The 23,207-nt window shown below is 42.8% G+C and overlaps 1 protein-coding gene across 1 annotated transcript; it reads right to left on the bottom strand.

Annotated features, from left to right (window-relative positions):
• Positions 1-235: 235 nt before the first annotated feature.
• LOC103254575 (phospholipase A1 member A-like) lies at positions 236-22,764 on the bottom strand (the record flags this gene model as incomplete). Its single annotated transcript, XM_008052638.1, has 4 exons — positions 22,606-22,764; positions 2,879-3,080; positions 812-989; positions 236-344 (listed from the first exon to the last, which is right to left on the bottom strand). Coding segments are annotated over exons 1-4 (559 nt in total), but the record flags the coding sequence as incomplete, so codon positions are not given.
• Positions 22,765-23,207: the final 443 nt, after the last annotated feature.

The raw sequence follows: 23,207 nt of genomic DNA, 5'->3' as shown, positions 1-23,207 counted from the left end.
TAAAAAAAAAAAAAAAAAAAAAAGAAATACATGGCCTCTCACACTGATGTTAGAGATCATGCAATAATAACAACACCATTTTTTGCAAAAAGACCATAGTAAATAAATTTTAGTGATAATATATGACTTGCTCATAAGAACAAAAACTCCACACTCCCCTCTGCCTTCCCCAGAAGCATTTCCACGACAATCTCTATTGTGAAACCCTGGAAGGATGGGCAGAGGAAAACATTACCTGTGATTCGTCCCAATTGGCCTTTGTAGAAATGTCCCACCATGCCCCCAACGTGGGCCCCCAGGCTAACACCAATGATGTGGATTGAGGACTCTGGCACGCCCAGCACCTAGAACAGCCGCAGGGACAGTGAGTTCCAGGTGGGCCATAGTAGCCACTGGCTTCATCATGGCACACTGGGTGAGGGCCCTGGGCGTGACACACCCGCCACATGCTTCTCATCATTGGTCACTGGCTCTCTTCGTGGGCTCCCCACCCTGACAATCCCCTCCCTCACTGTCCTTTTGGTACCCAAAGTGTGTGAGTAGTGACCCTGGCCATTCTCTCTCAAGAACAACTAAATGCCAGGCCATCTGACTTCCTGGCTAACGTGCAATGGCACGTTTTGCAGAAAAGCAACAGGAGGCTCAAAAGGTTCCATTACCTGCCCAAGGTCAGCACTCTCAATACTTGAACCCAAGACCAACAAGCCACTGAGTGGCCCTGCTTCTGCCCTAAACCTCCTCATGCAGAGTTTTTTCTTTCTCCTCTCCCTGATAACCAACCAAAATGCACCCTAAGATCTTCTGCACCTACCAGGAGTTTCCTGAGGAAACGGGAGATCTGAAGGCTCAGCTTAACCACATTGTCCACGGCTGAGAAATAGACCGCCGTAGACCCATAAACCCAGTCCACGGCAATCACGTTAGAATCTGCTGCATGCAGAAGGGCTTGGATGAACGCATCAATCCAGGAAGGCTTTGTTCCTAAAGCCCTAGACATGGACCAAAAAAGGGAAGAAAATTAAAATTACCTGTCACATTGGTGTTCATTGTCATGAAAACCTCTGTTAATCCTAAACCCAGAAAAGAAGTCAAAACAGGAAGGGGCTTTGTGAGGAGTAAATCACACAGCACTTTGAGCATAGAGAGGACATAATTCCAAAGAGGCCAGGCCTTCCGCCAGCACATTTGGAGCCTTTGTGCAAATTGTGAAAAGGTTTCTTTTGTTCCAGGGAGATGCAGCCTCATGCCAGGTTCAGAACTCGGGTTGGACTTCAGCCCCTCCAGTTTTTACACAGGCACCTTTGTGCAACACAGACACTGCAGAAACCATATGCATTACATTGTCCTGCTTGGGTTATCTATGGAAAAGAAAAGATAACTTTGTACCTTAGAGGTGAGATTTGTGATCTGAATTCTCATTTTGAACATTGACTCTTTTCTTGTAGATGTTTCCTTCCTTCCTTCTTTCTTTTTCTTTCTCTTTCTTTCCTTTTCCTTCCCTTTTTCCTTCTTTCCTTTTTTCTTTTTTTCCTTTCCTTCCTTCCTTCGTTTCACTTCCTTTCTTATTTCCTTTTCTCTCTCTCTCTCACCCATCCATTCATTAATTCAACAAACATTTATTATGTACCTATGGCCAGGCAGCAATCTGCTTGGTGCTTTCCAAAAAATAAAGACAAATAAGGTATAGTCCCGATCCTTCTGGAACTTACAGTGTAATGGACTTTTCTAGGAAAAGAAGAATGACAAAATTTTTTAGAACTCTTTCCCAACAGATTTGGATCTGGAAAGAAGTGTCTTCGATGGCACCAGTATAAGGAGCAATGAGGGCATGCCCATGTGGACAAGGAAAGCAGCCTGGGTGTGCCAGGGAATGGGGTGGGGGATTTAGGAGCAGACAGAGTGCCTAGCTGGGTGAGCGCTCCAGTTCTGTGAGCCTTCCCTGAGTTGGAAGTACACACTCAACCTTGGGCAGTGGCTGAATATAAGTTTTGCTGGAGGAGAGACTTTGGCACAAGATCAAGAAGGGATGCCTGAGTAAGTACATGGTCCTTGGAGTGCAGGATCTGAGAGGCGGGGAGAGGCCAGACATCAGGAAATGGTAACCCTCTGTGCACTGCCTTTGTGTGCACCTCATCGAATGTCCCCAACCCTACTTGCTTGACAGTGTTGCTATTTCACTATATTCTCTCTGTCTTTCCTTCCACAAACATTTCTCTGTTTCTGGTTTTGTCAGTGGGCTTTGGAGAAAAGATGTTTGGAAAAGATGTATGGTGATTGAATTGAGACTCAGTGACTATATTTTACAACAAAATGTGCACTGTTGGGTAGCAGAGAAATTGCAGAACAGAAGTGCCTGGCTCCTGAGAAACATTCATCTTTGATTATGATGGAAGTAGCACCCATAATTGGAAGTTTCTTAGGTCATGAAATAGGGAAGAAGGGGAAATAAAACCCTGGGTTTTATTTAATAAAATCCCATTCTGTTACCTCTGAATGACAGCACAAAGCCTATGACCTTATTGTCTGAGATGAATCATGTCATGCAACCCATGCTTCAGGGACCATTCCTATAACCTCTCCTTTAATTCAGATCTGGAAACCAAGACTCTGTATATGTAGTGACTTGTCCAGGGTCACATGTGTGTCCTATTTGTGAATGTGTAGAGAAGACTGGGTGGAGGGATGACATATATAACCAATGAGAATGAACAGCATAACGTATGTGCATGTTGACAAGAGATCCCTTCAAAGGCAGCAGGATGAGAGGAATAGAACATGTGATGGTCAGTCCTCCTCTTGCTCCCCACTGACTTCTCATAGCATTATGGTCACTCAGTTGTTCTTAGCTGAGAGATCCTATTGGTTGGTTGGCTCCCACCTGAATCCATGGATAATTAGTTTGGTTCCCAGAGTAGCATTGAACCCTGAGTTTTGGATGTCACTGCTTTCTTCTACTAGATGCCCACAGCTAGGATCCGAAGGGACAAAGAGGAGAAACTGGACTTTGAGTTTGGTGCCCCAAAGAAGGCTGGCGTTCTGGAAGTCAGTGCACTTTGGCTGTGGGGTAGGAGGGGCGTGCCCTGGAAGAAAACAAAACAAAACAAGAAAAATCCAAGGTGAGGTTATCTGTTCTTAGAAGGAATAAAGATGTTCTTGGAAGGAAGAAAGAAATGGGCTTATAGGACATGGGTTTTTTCTAAATCAGCTAGTGCAGTAACTACTCACTTATTAAAGGCTGTGTCATTTCTGTAACCAAAGTCTGTAAATAAAGGATAAAATGCCAGAGAATATGAGTGTTGTTCAACTAGAGGAGATTAGAAGCCATGGTGAAATGGTTATTGTTATGACCTGAATTGAGTCTCACTCCCTAAAATTCATATGTTGAAGTCCTAACCCCCAATATCTCAGAATGTGACTGCACTTAGAGATAGGATCTTTACAGAGGTAATAAAGTTAAAATGAGGTCACTCTAGTGGGCCCTAATCCAACAGGACTGTTGTCCTTACCAGAAGAGGAAATTTGGACACAAACAGAGGAGAGATGATGTGAAGAAAACACAGGAGGAAGACGACCATCCACAGTCAAGGAGAGAGGCCTGCCCTTGAGGACCTCAGAAGGAACCCACCCTGTCAACACCTTGACCTCAGACGTTTAACCTCCACAACTGTGAGACAATTTCTGATGTTTAATCCACCCAGTCTGAGGCACTTTGTAATGGCAACCCTAGCAAACTAACAGATTTCTGAAAAGAGCCCAGGGAGACAACCCAATGAGCAGTTTCCCTGGGAACTAGGCTCACACAGGTCTGAACGCTGCATCCCAGAGGATTTCAAACCTTCTATTCCACCCTAATCTTTTCTTGTCCTTTGAACGGTTTAGAGCCATGCTATAACCTCCCAGTGCCCAGCCCAGGGCTGCCCAGCCGAACAGTAGAGAAGAGCCTTAGCCAGTTAGACCTACTATAAAGCATCTTCCAACAGATACTTTTAAACCGGATATTTTCAGGCCAAGGTCATGGAACAGTCTTTTAAAATACTGAACAGAAAAAGCAACATGAAACTCCTGCTTCCCTGGGAAGAGAATCTGAGCTGAGAATCTGAATCATCTTCAATGCCCAACATCCCATTTCCATGTCGACTTCTGTGATGAAGAAGTGTGGTCCCTGACTCCCACCCATCCCACTGAGAGACCTGCAGGAGCAGCAAGGTGCACGCTGGCCACAGCACCCAGCCTAGTGGAGGGGCCATTGTACTGCCATACTAAACAATTCGCATCATCAGCAGCTCAGAGGAGAGGTCCAGATTGCAGACTTCGATTTGTGCCAATCTCCTTGCCAAGGAAGACAGCCATTTTAGGTTTCTGGAGTGATTCTCTGGCATCAGAGGTAACTAGGGAGCCCATGCACAACAAGGGTGTGAATCTGGGATCCTTTGGGATATGGTGCTATGAGTGAGTTATGGGACCCCCACCCTCGGAGAATACCTCATGCAGTGAGGCCTTCGGAGCAGTGCTGAGGTGAACCAGAGTTTCCCCCATCGCTCTTCCCCCATACCTTGTCTAGAACCCCCTCACAGAGCTCTTCTGAGCAGTCAAGTCTTGGACACTCCTGGGGTCAAACCCACTCTGAGAGTGCAGCCCCCCTCCCATGCTCCTCAGCCTGCAACTTACACTCCCACAGCACATAAGATGGCTGACACTACCAATGTATCTGTCTTCCCCAGTCTTCCTCTCTTCAAAAAAAAGCACAAAAGGACTCTGCTTGAGTATGGGACTGAACCGGCATAAATTTATAAATTGGTTCTGCTGGTCATATGGGGAAGGCTGCATCCATCAGAGAATGAGGAGTCCTTTTAAATGAGTAGAGTAAGTCACAGAGTAAGCCCAAATATCATCAAAGAATCGATATCATCCAGATAACATTATCTAAACAAAATGTAATAAAATTAGAGATCAGTAACAAAAGTTATTTTGGAATACATTTAGAGATGTAAAGCACCCTTTTAAGCAATGTATGTGTTAAGGAATAGAGACTATTAGAGAGTAGAGACTAGAGAATATTAAAAATTAAGTGAGTATAAAACCAGTACACATCAAAATGTGCAAAGAGTGGCTTTAACAGCACTTAGGGTGTCTTAAAGTAATTAATGGGAGGCCATTAGACTGAGGCAGACCTAGTCCTAGTCCCTTCAGAAGCGAATTGAATCCCAACTCTGGTGAACAGTCATATCCTAGGAAAGCAAAAGTTTTATCAATCAGAAGCTGCCAACAAACCTCTAACTAGGAATCTTAGGGTTACTACTCACTTTAATCAATCAAATATTTTCTTTGTTTTGTTCCCCACACACCTTGTAACATTTTCCACTCACATCCTTTGGTAGAGCCCTGAACCACTTACAGTCTGGAGTTGCTCAATTCATGAATCACTGTTGGCTCAAATAAACTTCTAATTTTTAATGTGTCTCAGTTTATCTTTTAATAGGGGGAAATGTATAATCTTACATGCAAATGTTCAGAGGCAAAAGGGAGAGATTTAGATTAGGTAAAATATTATTTTAACTCAGAAAAGAACACCACAGTAACTCCAAATAAAATATAGGGAAAGAAACAGAAAGATAATAGTTGAAATTGAAGAAATAGAAAACAATGAAATATGAGCAACACTGTTAGCAATTCAATCACTACAGTTTCTCAGGCTTTGCAAACTTCCTGGAGATATCTTTGACCCTTTTCTTTCTCTCACATCAAGCATAAAAATGGGAAGTAAATCTGGTGGGCTCTAGCATCAGAGTAAAATATTCAGAATCCAATCCTTCCCACCACCTACACTGTTATGTGGTCCAAGCCACCATTATCTCTCAAAATGATAGCCCTAGTTTTGACAGCTTTTCTTGCCTTCACTCTTGGCCCCTTCAGTCTATTTGCAGCATAGTAACCAAGATTATCTTTTTTAAAAACTAAGTCCTGGCTGGGCTGGTGGCTCAGTCTATCCCTGCACTTTGGGAGGCCAAGACATTTTCTGAGCCCTCGGGTTCCAGACCAGCCTGGGCAACTTGGCAAGAACTTGTCTCTACAATAAAATAAAAATAAAAATAAAAAAATTAGCCGGGCGTGGTAGTGCGCACCTGTAGTTCCAGCGAGGTGGAAGGATTGCCAGAGCCCAGCACATCAACGCTGAGGTGGCCGTGAGCATGCCTCTGCACTCCAGCCTGGGCAACAAAGTGGGACTCCAACTCAAAAAAAAAAAGAAAAAGAAACTAAATCATGTCATCTCTCTGTGCAAGTCTGCAAGGCACTTCACTCAGATCCAGATCTGAAGTCTGAGCAATGGACAAGTTGTAGGATCAGGCAAAGGACTCTTTGCCACAATTGCTCATTCTGTTCCAGCCCTTGGCCTTGCTCTTTCTTCCTCACTCTAGGCAGTCTTCTTCTACCTGAAAGTCTGTGCACTGGCTGTTCCTTCTGACTGGAACCTGTTTTCCTTAGGTATCTATGTGGTTAATTCCCTCTCCTCCTTCAAGTCTTTGTCAAATGCCATCTTCTCCACTCTAACCACCCTATTATTGTAACCTGCTCATGCCCCTCACCTCATTTCTCTCCATCTTCCTGACCCGGATCCATTGTGTAGCGACCATGCCCTTCTAGCCTACCATGGAATTTACTATCTTTTTATCCTTATGATTCACTAATTGTCTCTCCACATTAGAATGTACAAGGCAGGGATTTTTACCAATTTTGTTCACGCTACTGCTTTGAACAGTACCTGCTACACACAATAAACCCCAAAAGCTGGTTCTTTGAAAAGAATAATAAACTAGATGTACTTTTGATAAGACACAGTAAGAAAAGAGGGAAGTCACAAACAATATCAGGAATAAAAAGGAAGTATAAGTATAGACACAGTAGATTTCTTTAAACCATAAAAGAACATGTTTATACCCACCCAAAAGTTTAAAATACTGATTTTTTTTAGAAAATGAATCATTTCCTAAAAAAACATAACTTACCAAAACTTAGTCAAGAAGGGAAAAACAAAACAAAACAAAAAAACCATGTAAAACTGTAGCATAAAAGAACTGAAACAGTAGTTTTATTTTTGTTTTTGTTTATTTTTATTTTTTTGATGGAGTCTCACTCTGTCGCCCAGACTGGAGTGCAGTGGCCGCTCCCGGCCACTGCAGCCTCGACCTGCTGGGCTCCGCCAATCCTTCCACCTCAGCCTTCCAAGTAGCTGGAACTACAGGCACGCGCTACCACGCCCGGCTAATTTTTTATTTATTGTAGAGATGAGGTCTCGCCAAGTTGCCCAGGCAGGTCTTGAACCCGCGGGCTCAGGCAATCCACTCACCTCGGCCTCCCAAAGGCATAGGATTACAGGCTGAACCGCCGAGCCCGGCTCAGTAGTTTTATTTTTATTTTTTTTATTTTTATTTATTTTTTTTTTGAGTTGGAGTCTCACTCTGTCGCCCAGACTGGAGTGCAGTGGCCACTCCCAGCCACCGCAGCCTCGACCTGCTGTGCTCCGGCGATCCTTCCGCCTCAGGCTTCCAAGGAGCTGGAACTACAGGCGCGTGCTACCACGCCCTGCTAATTTTTTGATTTATTGTAGAGATGAGGTCTCACCAAGTTGCCCAGGTGGGTCTTGAACCCGCGGGCTCAGACAATCCACTCACCTCAGCCTCCCAAAGCACGGGATTACAGGCTGAGCCACTGAGCCCAGCTAGTAGTTTCAAATCTATCCCTCCAAACACTCCAAGAGGCCAGAGGGTTTCCAAGAAGAGTTCTACCAATTTTGCAATCCCCATCTTACACATGTGGGTCCAGGGAGTAGAAAACAGGAGACAGACTCTCTGCTCACTCCATGAGAATACCCAAAATATCAGAACAAGGACAGGAGGAGAAAGAAAAGGCTTAAGGTCACTGTCACTTATAAACATAGACACAAAAATCCTAGATACAATATTAGCAAATCTAAATCCACCAACAATAAAACCAAAAAAATACATCATGGTCAAGCTGGGTTGAATATAAGAAATAAAAGGACATTTGACATTAGAAAATGTATGAATAGGCCAGGTGCAGTGGCTCATGCCTGTAATTCCAGCACTTTGAGAGGTTAAGGCAGGAGGATAGCTTGGAGGCCAAGAGTTAAGTCCAGCCTGGGCAACATATTGAGACCCTGTCTTGACAAAGAAAAGAAAAAAATCTATATATAGATATATAAACACACACACACACACACACACACACACACACACACACACACACACACACACACATATAATTTAGCCAGGCATGGTGGTGTGAGCTACTTGGGAAGCTGAGGCAGGAGGATTGTTTGAGCCCAGGAGGTCAAGGTTGTAGTGAGCCATGATCATGCCACCCTACCCAGCCTGGGCGACAGAGCAAGACATACTCTCAAAAAATAAAAATTGAAAATGTATTAACATAATTCATATATGAACAAACTAAAGAAGAAAAATCATATGTTCATCTCAATAGTTGCAGAGAAAAAGAGCACTTGGCAAAATTCATTACTCAATATTCCTTAAAGTAAAAAAGGATAGCTTCTAAAAGTTGTAGTATGGATCAGACTTACTGGTGAAGCATTAGAAGCAATTCCATTTAGAACTGGGAACAGACAAGAATATCTGCTTCAAAAAAAAAGAAAGAATGTCTGCTTCTATTAAACTTTGTATTGGAGTGCCTAGCTCTAGCCAGTGAAAAAAGACAATATAATGGGATAAAAGTTACAAAGTTTGAAAAGCAAATTGTACCCCACATCTTTAAAATAAAAATAAAATTTTAAAAAAGAAAAGCAAGATAAAAAAAATTTGCCAGTATTTGAAGATAATAAGACTTAATCATTCAAAGTATTAAATATACCACTGGGTGTGGTGGCTCACCCCTGTAATCCTACTACTTTGGGAGGCCAAGGCAAGAGGATTGCTTGAGCCCAGGAATTCAAAACCAGACTAGGTAACATAGCAAGACTTTGTTTCTACAAACAAATCAAAAAAGTGGCTGGGCACAGTGGCTCAAGCCTGTAATTCCAGCACTTTGAGAGGCCAAGGCAAAAGAACTGCCTGAGTCCACGGGTTCAAGACCAGCCCAGGCAACATGGCGAGACCTCGTCTCTTCAGTAAATCAAAAAATTAGCTGGGCATCGGTTATTTGGAAGGCTGAGGTGGAAGGATCACTGAAACCCAGTAGGTCGATGCTGGGGTGGCCATGAGTGTGTCACTGCACTCCAGCCTGGGTGACGGAGTGAGACTCCAACTCAAAAAAAAAAAAAAATCAAAAAACCAGATGGACATTGGTGACACATGCCTGTAGTCCCAACTACTCAGGAGGCTGAGGTGGAAGGATTGCTTGAGCCCAAGAGGTTGAGGCTACAGTGAGTCATGACTGTGCCACTGCACTCCAACATGGGGGACTGAGTGAGATTCCAACTAAAAAAAAAAAAAAAAGAGTATGGAATATACCACAATACTGCCTTCCCCAGCTACCACTCCTACCAAAGAAAAATAACAGATGAGTATACAAAGAGAGAACTAAACAGACATTGACTGTCTGAAATATAAAAATAATATCTCCCTGAACAAGAAAGAAAACAGAAATACAAAAATGGTGCTGAGTTCCAGGTCTGGGGAAAGGTGGTGGTTGTAAGAATTCAGCTCTGCAAGGTTGGGGGGGTTGACCTCCAAAGTGCTCCATGTCAGACGTGAAGGACCAGTGCCAGGCTCACCTTGGTAGCCAGGGCTGGAGCTGGGCTTCTCAACTATTGAGAGGAAACTAAAAACAAAAAATGAAACAAACAGAACACAAAGACTGAATTGCTGCCTGGGGCCATAGTTTTATTTAAGGAGGTAGTTTAGAAAGACAAGCCCTTCTGACAGGAACTGGGACAACCCACCAGACTGTCTCCCTGACTAGATGGAGGAAGGAATGGGAAGCTGGAGGTGAGTGGAGAGGAGAGGGATCAAACTCAAACTTTTCATTGAAAATTAGAATGAAACTAGTCTATTGGAAGCCAAGATAATAGTGACTAAGACGGGATCTTTTTAGTGGGTGGGTTTAGGATTCTGGCAATGTTTCATTTCTTGATCCGGATGATGGTGGAAAATTCACTCTGAAAATTCATTAATCTGTGTAGTAATAATTTTTGAACTTTTCTGTGTATATGTTGTGCTTTGATCAAAAGTTTGCTTAGAAGTAAGTCTGCACAACTTGGTTGGAGTTAGAGACCATCATCCCAAGTGAACTAATGCAAGAACAGAAAACCAAACACCACATGTTCTTATTTATATTTGGGAGCTAAACTAAGGCTCTGCAGAGGTGTAGCGAATGGTATAATGGAATTGGAGACTCAGAAGGGGAAGGTGGGAGGGTGGTTAGGGATGAAAAAATCACCTAACGAATACAAGGCACACAGGTGGGATTGGTAGTTACACTTAAAACCCAGACTTCTTTGTCACTATACAATGCATTCATGTAACCAAAAAGTATTTGTACACTCTAAAGCTATTGAAATGAAAACAAAAAACAGACAAAAAATACTAATGTTGCAATTTTAAAATAAAAAAAAGAAAGAAGCCTGCAAACAAAATGCTTAAGTATATTTTAAAAATCAAATATTTCCAAAGATAGTCTGTAAGACCAATATGTGGATCATTCTAGGTGAAATAAGCTTTTAAAAAACCCCTTTGATATAGATTCTGAAATAAGATGTTAAAACTATACAAGGGTAAAAATCAAGAGCATAAGAAAGTATAAAATAAAAACAGGCACAAATGATAAAATAAGATATATAGGAAGAAGCTAATTAGAAAACTGGAAATGAAAAAGGTCGCCATAGAAATAAAAGAAAAGAATCAATACTATAATATCTAGCATAGAAGCAAAAAAAAAATGTTTTAATATGAAAGTGCAGTTAAAAAAAATACAGACAAGGCCGGACTCGGTGACCCAGTCTGTAATCCCAGTACTTTGGGAGGCCGAGTCCAGTGGATTGCCTGAGCCCACAGGTTCCAGACCCACCCGGGCTACTTGGCGAGTCCTCGTCTCTACAATAAATAAAAAATTAGCCAGGCATGGTAGTGCACGCCTGTAGTTCCAGCTATTTGGAAGGCTGAAACGGAACGGAAGGATCGCCGAAGCCCAGCAGGGTGAGGCTGCAGTGGCCAGGAGCGGCCACTGCACTCCAGTCTGGGCAACACAGTGAGACTCCAACTCAAAAACAACAACAACAAAAAAAAAACAGTAGACAGAAATGTTCCAACATTTATCTAGTAGTTCTTTAAAGGAAGAGAAAAGCAGTGTTTTGAAAAGATAATTGCTAGTTGGGCACAGTGGCCCACGCCTGTAATCCCAGCACTTTGAAAAGCAGAAGTGAGAGGATTGCCAGAGTCCAATGGTTTGAGACCAGCCTGGGTCACTTGATGAGATCTCATTTCTACAATAAATCAAAAATTAGCCAGGCATGGTAGTACGTGCCTGTAGTTCCTGCTACTTGGAAGGCTGAGGTGGAAGGATCACCTGAGTCCAGCAAGTCGAGGCTGCAGTGGCCATGAGCATGTCACTGAACTCCAGCCCAGGGGACAGAGTGAGTCTCCAACTCAAAAATAATAATTGCTAAGAATTTTCCATAACTTAATTTTCCATTAAGTTCTCCAATCAAAAATTATCCTCAGGTAATAAGCAAGACCATAGAATAACTATAGAACATCAAGGATTAAAAGATATTCTTACAAATTCCCAGATGAATACATTGGAAAACTTAAAACAAATGGATATTTTCCAGAAAAATATAACTTATTGAAACTGACTCAATAAGAACAAGAAAATGCAAATAAGCCCAATAACATGAAAAAATTGAATTGGCAACCAAGAGTTTTCTCTGGCCATAAAATATACTAGAGCCAGATGGTTTTATATGAGAACTCTGCCAAGCCTTTTTTTTTTAATTTTTAATTTTAAAGATGTGAGGTACAATTCAGGGTTAGGTATACAAATGTTCATTATGCAGGTACCCTTGTTGATGAGGTATGCCCCTCACCACCTCCCCTGGCAGTTCGCCAAACCTTTAAAGGACAGATCACCTCTACCTGGCACAAATGGTTTCATCTAATAGAAACTTATTTTATGAGATTGTGGTAACCTAGTACCAAAACCAGACAAAGGCAAGACGAGAAAAGAAAATGATAGAAAAATTTCTTTTATTAACATATATTCAAAAAGTTAAATATATAAATGTATGCAGAAATAAAAATAAATGTTGGCAAATCAAATTCAACATTGTATTAAAATATACAGCATGACCAAAAGATTTGTCCCTTGTGATTTTAGTCTGATTGAACTAGTCCATAAGATTTAGAGGAAAATACGAGATATTTTCTTTATATGAAGATAGCTTCTACAAGATACCAGAAGCACAAATCATAAAATAAAAGACTGACAAACTAAATTCTATTCAATGTAAAAAACTTCTGTCGAGAACACCAGAAAAAAATAAAATTAAAAAACAAGTTACTGGCCAAAAAAAATTTTTTTTTGCAATGTGTATCATCAACAAAGGATTTGTTATGAGAATATTTAAAAACCTGACACAAGCTAATAAGAAAAAATGAGCAAGCCAGTAGAAAAATGGACAAACCACATGAACAGATTTCATAGAATAGGATATCATAATATATAAAAAGGAGTTCAACTTTACTAATAAGCACGGAAGGGCAAATTTAAATGACAAAAGGTAGTATTTCACTGCCACCAGCTTGGCAATAATTAAATAATGTGATAACACTGAATATCAGTGAGAGGAGAAGTGGGATAGCATATGTTTCTGGTGGGAATATAAAATGGATCGACCACCTTGGAGAATAATTGGACTCTGCCTGGTAAAGCTGAAGGGGACCAACCTTGGACCCAGTGATTCCAGTTTTAGAAATCAACCTTGAATGTTACACATTGTAGCACTGTATATAATAGAAAAAAATCCAGAAACAATCCAACTAATAGTTTCGTGGAGAGAAATGGATAAATCACGATTTAGTTTACAATTGAATAACCTACAGTATTTAAAATTAAGATCTGAAACAACAAAAAAAAAAAAGTTGACATTTGTTAAGTCTGGATGGTGTGAAGGTTGGTACAGGACTATTTGTCATATTATTTACTGAACTTTCTTATATCTTTAAAATATTTTATAATTAATTTTTTTTAAATTTGCCAGAAAAGAGCAAAAATTATAAAGAGTAAAATACATCAAAATGTTAAAATGTATTTGTGTTTGGATGGTGTGCTACGGACAATATTTATTTTTCCATCTACTTTTATGTATCTTCTAAGCCTTCTGTAAATTAGTCTATATTACTCTTTCTTTTTTTTTTTTTGAGTTGGAGTCTCACTCTGTCGCCCAAACTGGAGTGCAGCGGCCGCTCCCGCAGCCTCGACTTGCTGGGCTCCGGCGATCCTTCCACCTCAGCCTTCCGAGTAGCTGGAACTACAGGCGCGCGCTACCACACCCGGCTAATTTTTTTTTGATTCATTGTAGAGATGAGGTCTCGCCAAGTTGCCCAGGTGGGTCTCGAACCTGCCGGCTCAGACAATCTACTCACCTCAGCCTCCCAAGGCGCAGGATGAGAGGCTGAGCCACCGAGCCCGGCTATATTACTCTTTCTTAAAAAGTTTTTTTATTTTTTTATTTTAGAGTTGTGGGGCACAAGTGAGGATTTACTGCATGCAGGTGAAGTCAGGACTTCTAGCCAGCCCTGTCTCCCCCGATAGCAGACCAGGTACTCAGTGGGTTGCCATGTGCCCCCTTCCCTTCTCCTTTCCTCCCCCCCTCCCAGCAGTGACCAGCACCTGCCGATCCCGCCCTTGTGCTGGTGTGACCAGTGATCAGGGCCCGCTTGTGAGTGAGAACACAAGGGATTCAGTTCTTTTTTTCTGTGATAGTTCACTTAGGATGATGGTCTCCAGTTGCATTCAGGTTGCTGTGAAAGTCATGACTTTGTTCTTCTTTATGGATGCTATATTACTCTTGAAAAAAAAATCAGAACAGTCCAAAGAAAAAGGAATGCTAGAGGTAGTACTCAATCTTCGCACTTAGATAATCCCTGTTGATCCCCAAAATGTAAAATTAGTAATCTTAAACTTTCCTCTCCATATTCCCTCTCCCCAAAGGTAAATTCTATTCACATTTTCTTCCCTCCTTTTTCTTCCTTCCTTCCTCCCTTCCTTCCTTCCTTCCTTCCTTACTTCCTTCCTTCCTTCCTTCCTTTCCACTACTTGTGTGTGTGTGCGTGTGCGTGTGTGTATGTTTTCAGAGTCTCACTCTGTTGACCAGACTGGAGTGCAGTAGCACAATCACAGCTCACCGCAGCCTCCACCTCTTGGGCTCAAGTGATTCTCCCACCTCAGCCTCCCGAGTAGCTGGGACTACAGGTGTGCATCACCATGTTTGGCTAATTTTTTCTTTCTTTTTTGTAAAGATGAGGTCTTGCTTCACTGTCCAGTCAGGGCTCAAGCAATTCTCCTGCCTTGACATCCCAAATTGCTGGGATTACAGGTGTGAGCCACCGAGCCCAGCCTCTACTCACATTTTCTTGTGATTCTTTCCAGAAAAAATTTGTATCTATAAACAGGCATAAAATACACAAACTTACATTATTTTGCATTGCTCTTATAATGGAAAATACCTTGAATTTAGCCAAAGAGAAAATAATTTTATTTTGCAAATATAAGAGCACTGGAACTTAAAGAGTATGCCAATTACGGTAGAATGCAAATCTGATAGAACTCACCACTCTTCAAAGTCAAGGAAAGTGGCTGAAGGGAGGAAAGACCTTAAAACCCCTTCTAGGATACTCTTTTTGTCAAGAGAAATGAAATGTGTTCAGGAGGAAGTGGTCCAGGAAGTGGATACCGTAATTCCCTGGGAAAAGAGAACTGAGCAGATGGGCTTCCTGATTCTGAAATCATTTTTCTCTGATTAGCCCCTCGCGGAGGTGTTAGGGGCTTGGAAGCAAAAAATTTCCCCTTCGGCAGGCCAGGGCCAGGGGATCCCCACGCACTCAGTAACTCAAAAGTCAGTTCTTCAGCCTGAGAGAGGCTCTGCCTTCTTTTCATTTCGGGGAAGGTTCATCTACACATGCCCAGTAGTGCTCCGCTGGGGCCTAGGGGACGTTTCTGGATAACATTGTGCTATTCGTCTTCAGTCTTCCTCCTAGGGAAGCACAAAGTTCTAGACCTTGGTGAAGGGAACATGGAAAGTTCAGAGAAAGACAGCAGTCTTGGCAAATGACAAGGATGACAGCCAAGTGGCAGACCCTGGGAGTGGCTGGTGGCAGTCTGTGTCCTCAATCCTCGTCTTTATAGAGAGCTTCTTGGAATATACATAGGGAATGGAGGCTACTCCCATCTGCATTCCCACCTCAGCTTTCCAAGGAGCCGGAACGACACCTTCCTCTACACGTTTCTATCTGCTGTTCTAGCCTGTTTCAATGCTGGTTACCGAAGTTCTGCTGGTCACTAAGGTACTTTAGGGACTACACCAGGCCATACCCTCTAAAAATCCATTGGAGGATCTCTTAAGCCAACTGTATGCAGTTCAGACTTGTGGATGACTGTTTCCTCCAATGCTCATCACCAGCCTAACTTGAGCGTGGATGTGTTTAATCAAGATTCTGGATACCTTACTAAGTGTTTAGCTAAAGCTATGGAGGAAATAGTGTAAGAATAAAGGTGAGGTACCTGCCCTCCTAGAGATCACACTCCAGATGGGAATAGCCAAACCAGCATGCATGAGACACCATATCAGTGGGGGAATCGGGGGAAAGATTGAGAGAAGTGCAAAGATCCTGATGTTGGGGCATCGCCGAAGGGGATGCCCATGGATTGACAGTGGAGAAGAGAGTCCAGATACGGGCGGCCGATAAGAGCTGAGAAGAGAAGGACGTGGCAGATTTGATGGGTGTTCAGGATGCATGTTGGTCAGGGTGAGGATAGCTGATTGAGGTCTGAGGCTTGAGCTGTGGGTACTTGGGGCCCAGGTGAGGCTGTGCAAGCCGGAAGCACACATGGAGTGAGGTTTTCTGAATCAAGGGATGGGGGGTCACTGAAAGTGAACTCAGAAATCTGAAAATTCTCAACATGATTGCTGAAGAAATCGAAAAGGAGAATCTTCTGTCCTCATCCTAGATGTTCCTACCTGCACAGCAAGAGCCTGCTGTCTGCTATGTCTGATGTGAATAGCGGTCATTGCACCAAGACCGCCAAGGCCCACTTTTAGGAAGAGTGGACTCACTGAGGACTTGCAACTAAACTTATGCAAGAATAGCTGAATGAAGCCAGGTGTAGTGGCTCATGCCTGTAATCTTAGCACTTTGGGAGGCTGAAGTGGGGATTACTAGAGGCCAGGAGTTCAAGATTGGCCTAGGCAACATAGCGAGACCTCTCCTCTCTACAAAAAAATTTAAAAATTAGCCAGGTGTAGTGGTACATGTCAGTAATCTCAGCTACCTGGGAAGCTGAAGCAGAAGGATCACTTGAGCCCAGGAGGTTGAGCTGTGGTGAGCCATGATCTTGCCACTGCACTTCAGCTAGGGAAACCCCTGACTCAAAAAAAACAAAAAAGCTGGATGATTCAGAAGAAGAAAGTGGCGATGGGAGAAAGACCAGGAGCAGGACAGGTACAAAATAAATAAATAAAAAATAAATAAATAATGTACCTCATATGCCAAAATACCAAATTTTTTTTTTGAGTTGTAGTCTCACTTTTTCGCCCAGACTGGAGCGCAGTGGCACTCATGGCCACCCCAGCGTCAACCTTCTGGGCTCTGGCGATCCTTCTGCCTCAGCCTTCTAAGTAGCCGCGACTACTTTGGAAGTAGTAGTTCTTTGAACTACTTGGAAGTGGACGAGCACTACCACATCCAGCTAATTTTTTATCTTATTATAGAGACAAGGTCTCACCAAGTTACCCAGACTGGTCTTGAAACTGCGGGCTCAAGGCAGTCCACTAGGCTTGGCCTCCCAAAGTGCTGGGATTACAGGCTGAGCCACCAAGCCCAGCCTGGACCAATTTTTATAGACCTCTTACAAATCCACTAGAGGGGAAAAAAAGAAAGAAAGAAAGAGACAAAGGTACGAACAGGCAGTTAATTGAAAGCAAATGAAAATGACCAACTGACACATAAAAAGAAGTTTAACCTTCATTACAACAAGAAATAAGAATCAAGACAACAATGTAATACTATTTTTCTTAGCAGATTGATGATACCAGAAATATTTGATACTATAGAGCATTGGCAGAGAGGTGGAGTAATGGCCATATTCATATCCTAATAAATAGTTATAAACTCTTTGCAAGACAATTTTTCTCACATCTGTCAAAGATGTATAAGATAAATCCTTTCAGACCTAGAAATGTATAAACAGCCATTAAAAAGAATGAGGGGTCAGGCACAGTGGTTAACGCCTGCAATCCCAGAGCTTTAGGGTGCTGAGATGGTAGGATTCATTGAAGCTAGGAGTTAAAGATCAGCATAGGCAACACAGACCTCATCTCTACAAAAACAAAAGTAATAAAAATAATTAGCTGAGTGTAGTGGCAAACACCTGTAATCCTCACTACTCAGAAGACCAAGGCAGGAGGATCACTTGAATCCAAGAGTTCAAGGTTACAGTGAGCTATAATCATACACTCTAGTCTGGGTGACAGAGCAAGACTCTGTCCTAATATATACGTGTGTGTGTGTGTGTGTGTGTGTGTAGAGGTCTTATACTTTTAAAACAATTTTTGCTACTTGCGTATATTTTAATATTTTACTTTAATCTTTTTTTTAAAGTTTAAATCTTAAAAACTGCAATTTCCATTTGGGTTCGCTTGATTTCCATGACATGCCAGGCTAGCCAGGGATTTATAAGCAATAGGAAGGAGAGGAATAGAATTAAATACTGGTTTGTCCAAGTCTGAGAAGAGCCCATAGTTTTCTATTCTTGGACCTGCCATTAAAGGCTTGGTAATGCTCACATTTCCATGATGGAAAGTGATTCTCGGGGCATATATGCACAGAGCTCCCTGCACTGGGCTGCTTATGGTTGGCATGGGTTGACTCTGTGATCTGTAAACGTCAGAAATGTGCTCCTCGACACTCCTGCCTGTAGGTGTGTTCTGTAAGTTGGTGTCCCACATACGCATCTGTTTCGTAGAAGTATTCTCTTGCTAAAGCAGTTTTGATTGTGTGACCTGGACCAAGAAAGGAGTAGGGTGCTCTGGCAGGGACAGAGCTGGCTCAAAACCACCACCAGACATTTTGTTATCAAATGTGGTGATGATGATAGAGGAACCAAGGTGTATATGTATGGGAAAGTGGTCTCCCTCCTTCATGCTCCTCAGGAGGACACTGAAGGGTGGGACAAAGGGTAGAAGCTTCCTCCCATAGCTGACTTGTAGTGGCTCTTGCCAGACATGCAGGCTACAGCACTGCCTTCTGGGAAGCTGGCCCAGGCCCGCCCTTGAGCGACCGACACCACAGGCTGCGTCTCCTCAGTCACCTGTCCTCAGCTCAGCACTACGGGCTCTGAACTTCCTGCCAACCTCCTGGCACACAGAGCTGTATGCTCAGATGACCTGTGGATTGCTGTGTCAAGAGTGTCACTGAACTGGGCCACTCTCTGGACCCCTTCTTTGCCAGAATTGCTGCTTCAGGGCTAATGTCATTTAATTAATCTCCCCTAATGTCAGGAAGTGACGATGAGGACTGCAATGTGCTCAATTTCCTTCTTCTCAGCAACCAAGGCCTTTGGCTTACCCAATGCCTCCTGCATGCCAGGTACTGGGCTAGGCACTGGAATTTAAGGATGAATAAGTCACCAATCATAACTTTTCTTGGGGACCCCAAAGTCTAGGGGAAAATGAAAATCTGCAGAAAATTTGCATAAAATCCACCCCCCAAAAAAACCCCACAGCAAACGGGGATAAGATCTGTGACCAGAAGCACAGGTGCCGAGAGGACACATAGAAAGGTTATCGTACCCAGGTGGAGGAAGGTTTGTGCAACTGTCTAGAGGAGAGGATGCCTAAGCTGGCCTAGAAGCTCGAGGGCCAAGTTGATCAAGGAGATCAACAATCTTGACCTCCACAGTCCAGAGAAAAAGCTGGGTGTGACTGGGGTTGCCACAAAATGTCGTTCAGGACCCAGTCAAGAAAGTAGGCAGAGGCCAGACTTCCACAGAGGCCCATGTAGGTCACCCGCTACCTCGAGTGGCAGAGGGAGTCTCGGATTAACAGGGTATCTCCCTCCTCCTTCCCTCATGTTCTTCCTTTCCTTTACCTTGAACTCTCTGCCTCCTGCATCCGTTCTTCCCACCCACTTCCTTTAGGCTGTCTTAAGGCGTGTGTGTGTGTGTGTGTGTGTGTGTGTGTGTGTGTGTGTCCGGGTTTCACTCTGTTGCCCAGGCTGGAGTTCATGATCAGGGCTCACCATAGCCTCAACCTCCCGGCCTCAGGCAATTCTTCCATCTCAGCCTCCTGAGTAGCTGGGGTTACCAGGTATGCATCACCATGCCTGGCTAATTTTTTACTTTTTGGTCTCACTATGTTGCCCAGGTTGGTCTCGAGCATCTGGGCTCAAATGATCCTCCACCTCAGCTTCCCAAAGTGCTGGGATTACAGACATGAGTCGCCACACCTGGCCTGTGTTCCTTTTTCTTTCCCCATTGACATATGGCTATACTTCTCAGACACACATGTCTATCTTTGTCCATCTGCCAACTTATTTAATTTCTAACATAGCACTTCTAGAAGTAAGAATAGGGAACCTTAAGTCAATAAATACTGTCACTGTTGACAGTGATACACTCAGTTAAGGTGGGAAAAGAGAGAAGTAGATGGGAAATAGACAATACATCACAGGACAGGTATGAAGAGAACGACAGGAGACAGAGGCAAGGGCGTTATAGGCTGAAAAGAGGCCGTTTTGGTTCTATAAGAACAGTCATTTAGAAAATACTTAAAAACTTGTATTCTTTTGGAGCTGAGTTGGGCTAAACATAAAAGCCGCTGAGATTCAAAAGTTTACATTATTTCCCGTTTGCTCCTGTCCCCTTCTCCTCCCCTAGCATGGCCTTGCCCGACTGGCCAATCTCATCTAGTAAGCCATTGCTGATGCTAAAGAAGAAAGAGCTGGGCTAGCCAGACCACCTAATGGTTAGGAGTGGCCCAAGGCCAGCAGGAGTGTCTGAAAGCTTGAAGTGGGAATTGCCGGTGTGTGTGTGTCTGTGTGTGTGAATACAAGGACATCAGACTGTTTATAGACCAGGGCTCTGGGAATAAAAGATTGTTGCAATTAAGTTTTAAAACAATTTAAAGTTACCATCTTACATATTATGATTTTCTTTCCTTCCAAATATTGCGATTGTCAGATCCTTCCTCTAAAAAAAAATTCTGCAAAATCTAAAATGTCAACATGACCAGGAGACTTTGTCTCACATCAGTGGTCACATATCAAAAATTGTTACTGTATTGGCAGTAGTGGGAATCTGCCGGAGATGAGGGGCATACCTCATCAACAAGGGTACCCGCAAAATGAACATTTGTATACCTAACCCGGAATTGTACTCCACATCTTTAAAATTTAAAAAAAATTTTTTTTAATTGTTAATGTAAATCTTGAGTTATGCTAAAATTGCGTGTAGCTTTCAAACTCGAGGTGAGTAAAGAACTATGAATTTGGGGCATAAATAATGGAATGAATTTGTGTTGCTTGGAGCAGGTTTTTTGGCAATGATGCCGATCTGTCTCCCTATAACATGGGTATAGAAATTAAACACTCCCTTTTCTCCCAGTCTCTGCCTCCTGTAACTTAATTGGTCGTGAGGGATAGCAGCTGATTTATTGGATCGGGCAGTAACAAGGGGACAGGACAAGGAACCCTAAGGCCTTGCTAACAGGTTATTATACACCCACTTTCTGCCTGGGGCATCTAGGTTTCCCACATGTGTGGTCAGAACCACATCAACTTCTGCCTTGACCCCAGTCCTGCTACATGGTCCAGGATTTCTGAACTCTTGTCTGGGCTGGAGGCCTCAGGTTTCCTGAGAAATGAACTTCTAAAAAGAGTTTGACGCCAATTTGCTATTAGTCCTCCCACCCCTCAACCTTCAAATCAGTACAATCAGCAAATGCCACACCCACTTCTCTGGATGGCACCCACAGCTCTCCCAGGATCCTTCAGGGACACCTCCCTCCATCTTCTCTCCAAGGTGGCTCACAACAACCCTGTTCCCTCTACTTCCACCGGCCCCGGCAGCCATTCACTAATAATAAAATCATCAGGGAATAAGCAACTGCAAAATATGTGCAGACTATTTCATTTAGTCCTTACAGCATTCCTGTCTGGTAAGGATTATCTCTGGTTACAGGAAAAGAAGTCATCACTTCAAGGTCATATAGCTACTAGGAAACAGAGCCAGCATGCAAATCCAGGTTAGCCTGACCCTGCCCTATTAGCTCAACCCACTGCCTCCTCTGAGCAGTGATGTAACAACACTCATTGAGCATCTGTTGGAGACAGAGCACAGAGATAAGTGCATTCAAAGAGACAAAAGTCTCAAATCCTCGCCTTTCAGGAAAAATCAAGGTAGGAGAACACACACGTGGAGCAAAGCAGCACCTTTTAGAAAGCCAACCTCAAATGCAGGCAGAGCCTACACTTGTGCAAATTGAACTTTGGAGCAGGGAGGAGTGCTGAGCCCAGGCATAACAAGTTGCCAGGGAAATAGGAATCTTGGAAGCCACGTTGGAAGAGCAGAAATTAACCCAAAGGTAGTATGAGCAACTCCAGGTAGAAGCAATGACACATTCTGGAGCCACGGAAGGAGAATTAAATGTCTCATGGAGAAGATAGAGAAGCAGTTTGCTACTGAGAAAAGGCGGGGGGGGGGCGCCTTTCTGAGGGTGGAACCACTGCTGGGGTGAGGAGGGAATCTTCTGGGAACCTCACCACCACTCAAGTCAGAGGTAGAGTTGAGTAGCTTGCAGTATTAGGCAAGAGGGAGCAGTGGAGAGTTCTTTACCTCGGGAGAGAAAAAATGCAAATGGCGTCTCGGGAAAATCCTTCTAATGGGCATTTCTGATTAGCCGGGACTAGTTACCAAACGAACCTACTCTTGAGTTGGGTCACAGAATTAGAAAGGGCATCTAACAATCTTAATGACAAAATCATTATTAGTATTAAAAAATTTAAATTTTAAAATTAAACATATCATGGAACAGTGGATATTTCTAAGGTGAAAGTGAATATTTCGGAATGAATCAGATTTTATTTTCTTACAGATGCCCCGGCTTGTACAAGGTGAAAAGGATAGCAATGTGGGTTTTAGAAAAATGAGTCAAACAATTAGGGAAAGTTCTATATATTTATAGACTATATATAGAGAGAATGCATTTACCGTCATTCCTAAGATGATATTGGGGTTTTTCCCTCCCTCTTTTAAAGTCATCTTAAAAGAGACAAAGTACTTTTAGGGGATGTTCCAACTAATTTGAGAAATACAAGCATTGACTAAATTAAGTTCTCCCCAAGGCCCGAACCCCTGGCTTACCTGAACTTCCAACGCTGAGACACAGGAGTCCCCCCAACCAGAAGCATCTCTCCCAGGGGCCTGGGGACATTGCAGAGCTGGAAGTTTCTGAGCTGGTTAGGGCAGAAACCCCTAATGCCAAAGAGATCACTTAACCCGGTCTCCCACCAAGCACCCACTTGGGTCTCACTAATCATTAACTGGCCTTGTGACCTGTAAAAGAAGAATAAATTCTTCCTATTTATTTAACCTCTAGGGTTTTCAGTTTCTTCTTCTCAATGAAAATAAATACACTTTCTTTTCAAAAAAAAAAAAAGGGGGGGTTACGTTGAAACACACTGTCCTTCCTCTCTGAGCCAAACATGATCAGGAAACTATTTCCTGCACCTCTCCCACTTCCCATTATAAAATGTTAATAATAACAAAAGCAGACATCTTTCATCTCTAGATGGCAAAAAAAAAAAACCCTTCCCCCAAAAGAAGAAAATAAAAAGCTCATTGTATTATAATGATCTGTGGACATATGTTTCTCCCTAGAAGATTCTAAGTAACTTGAGAGCAAACCCCTTCTCTTTTCGCTTTTGAATCCCTGATGCCTAGCCCAGAGCTGAGTCCATAACTGA

The sequence above is a fragment of the Carlito syrichta genome, unplaced genomic scaffold, assembly GCF_000164805.1.
Source record: "Carlito syrichta isolate Samal-C Ts95f unplaced genomic scaffold, Tarsius_syrichta-2.0.1 Scaffold285058, whole genome shotgun sequence".
Taxonomy (NCBI): Eukaryota; Metazoa; Chordata; class Mammalia; order Primates; family Tarsiidae; genus Carlito; species Carlito syrichta.
Note: the sequence above shows the minus strand (reverse complement) of the source record. Positions and strands in the feature narration are given on the sequence as shown.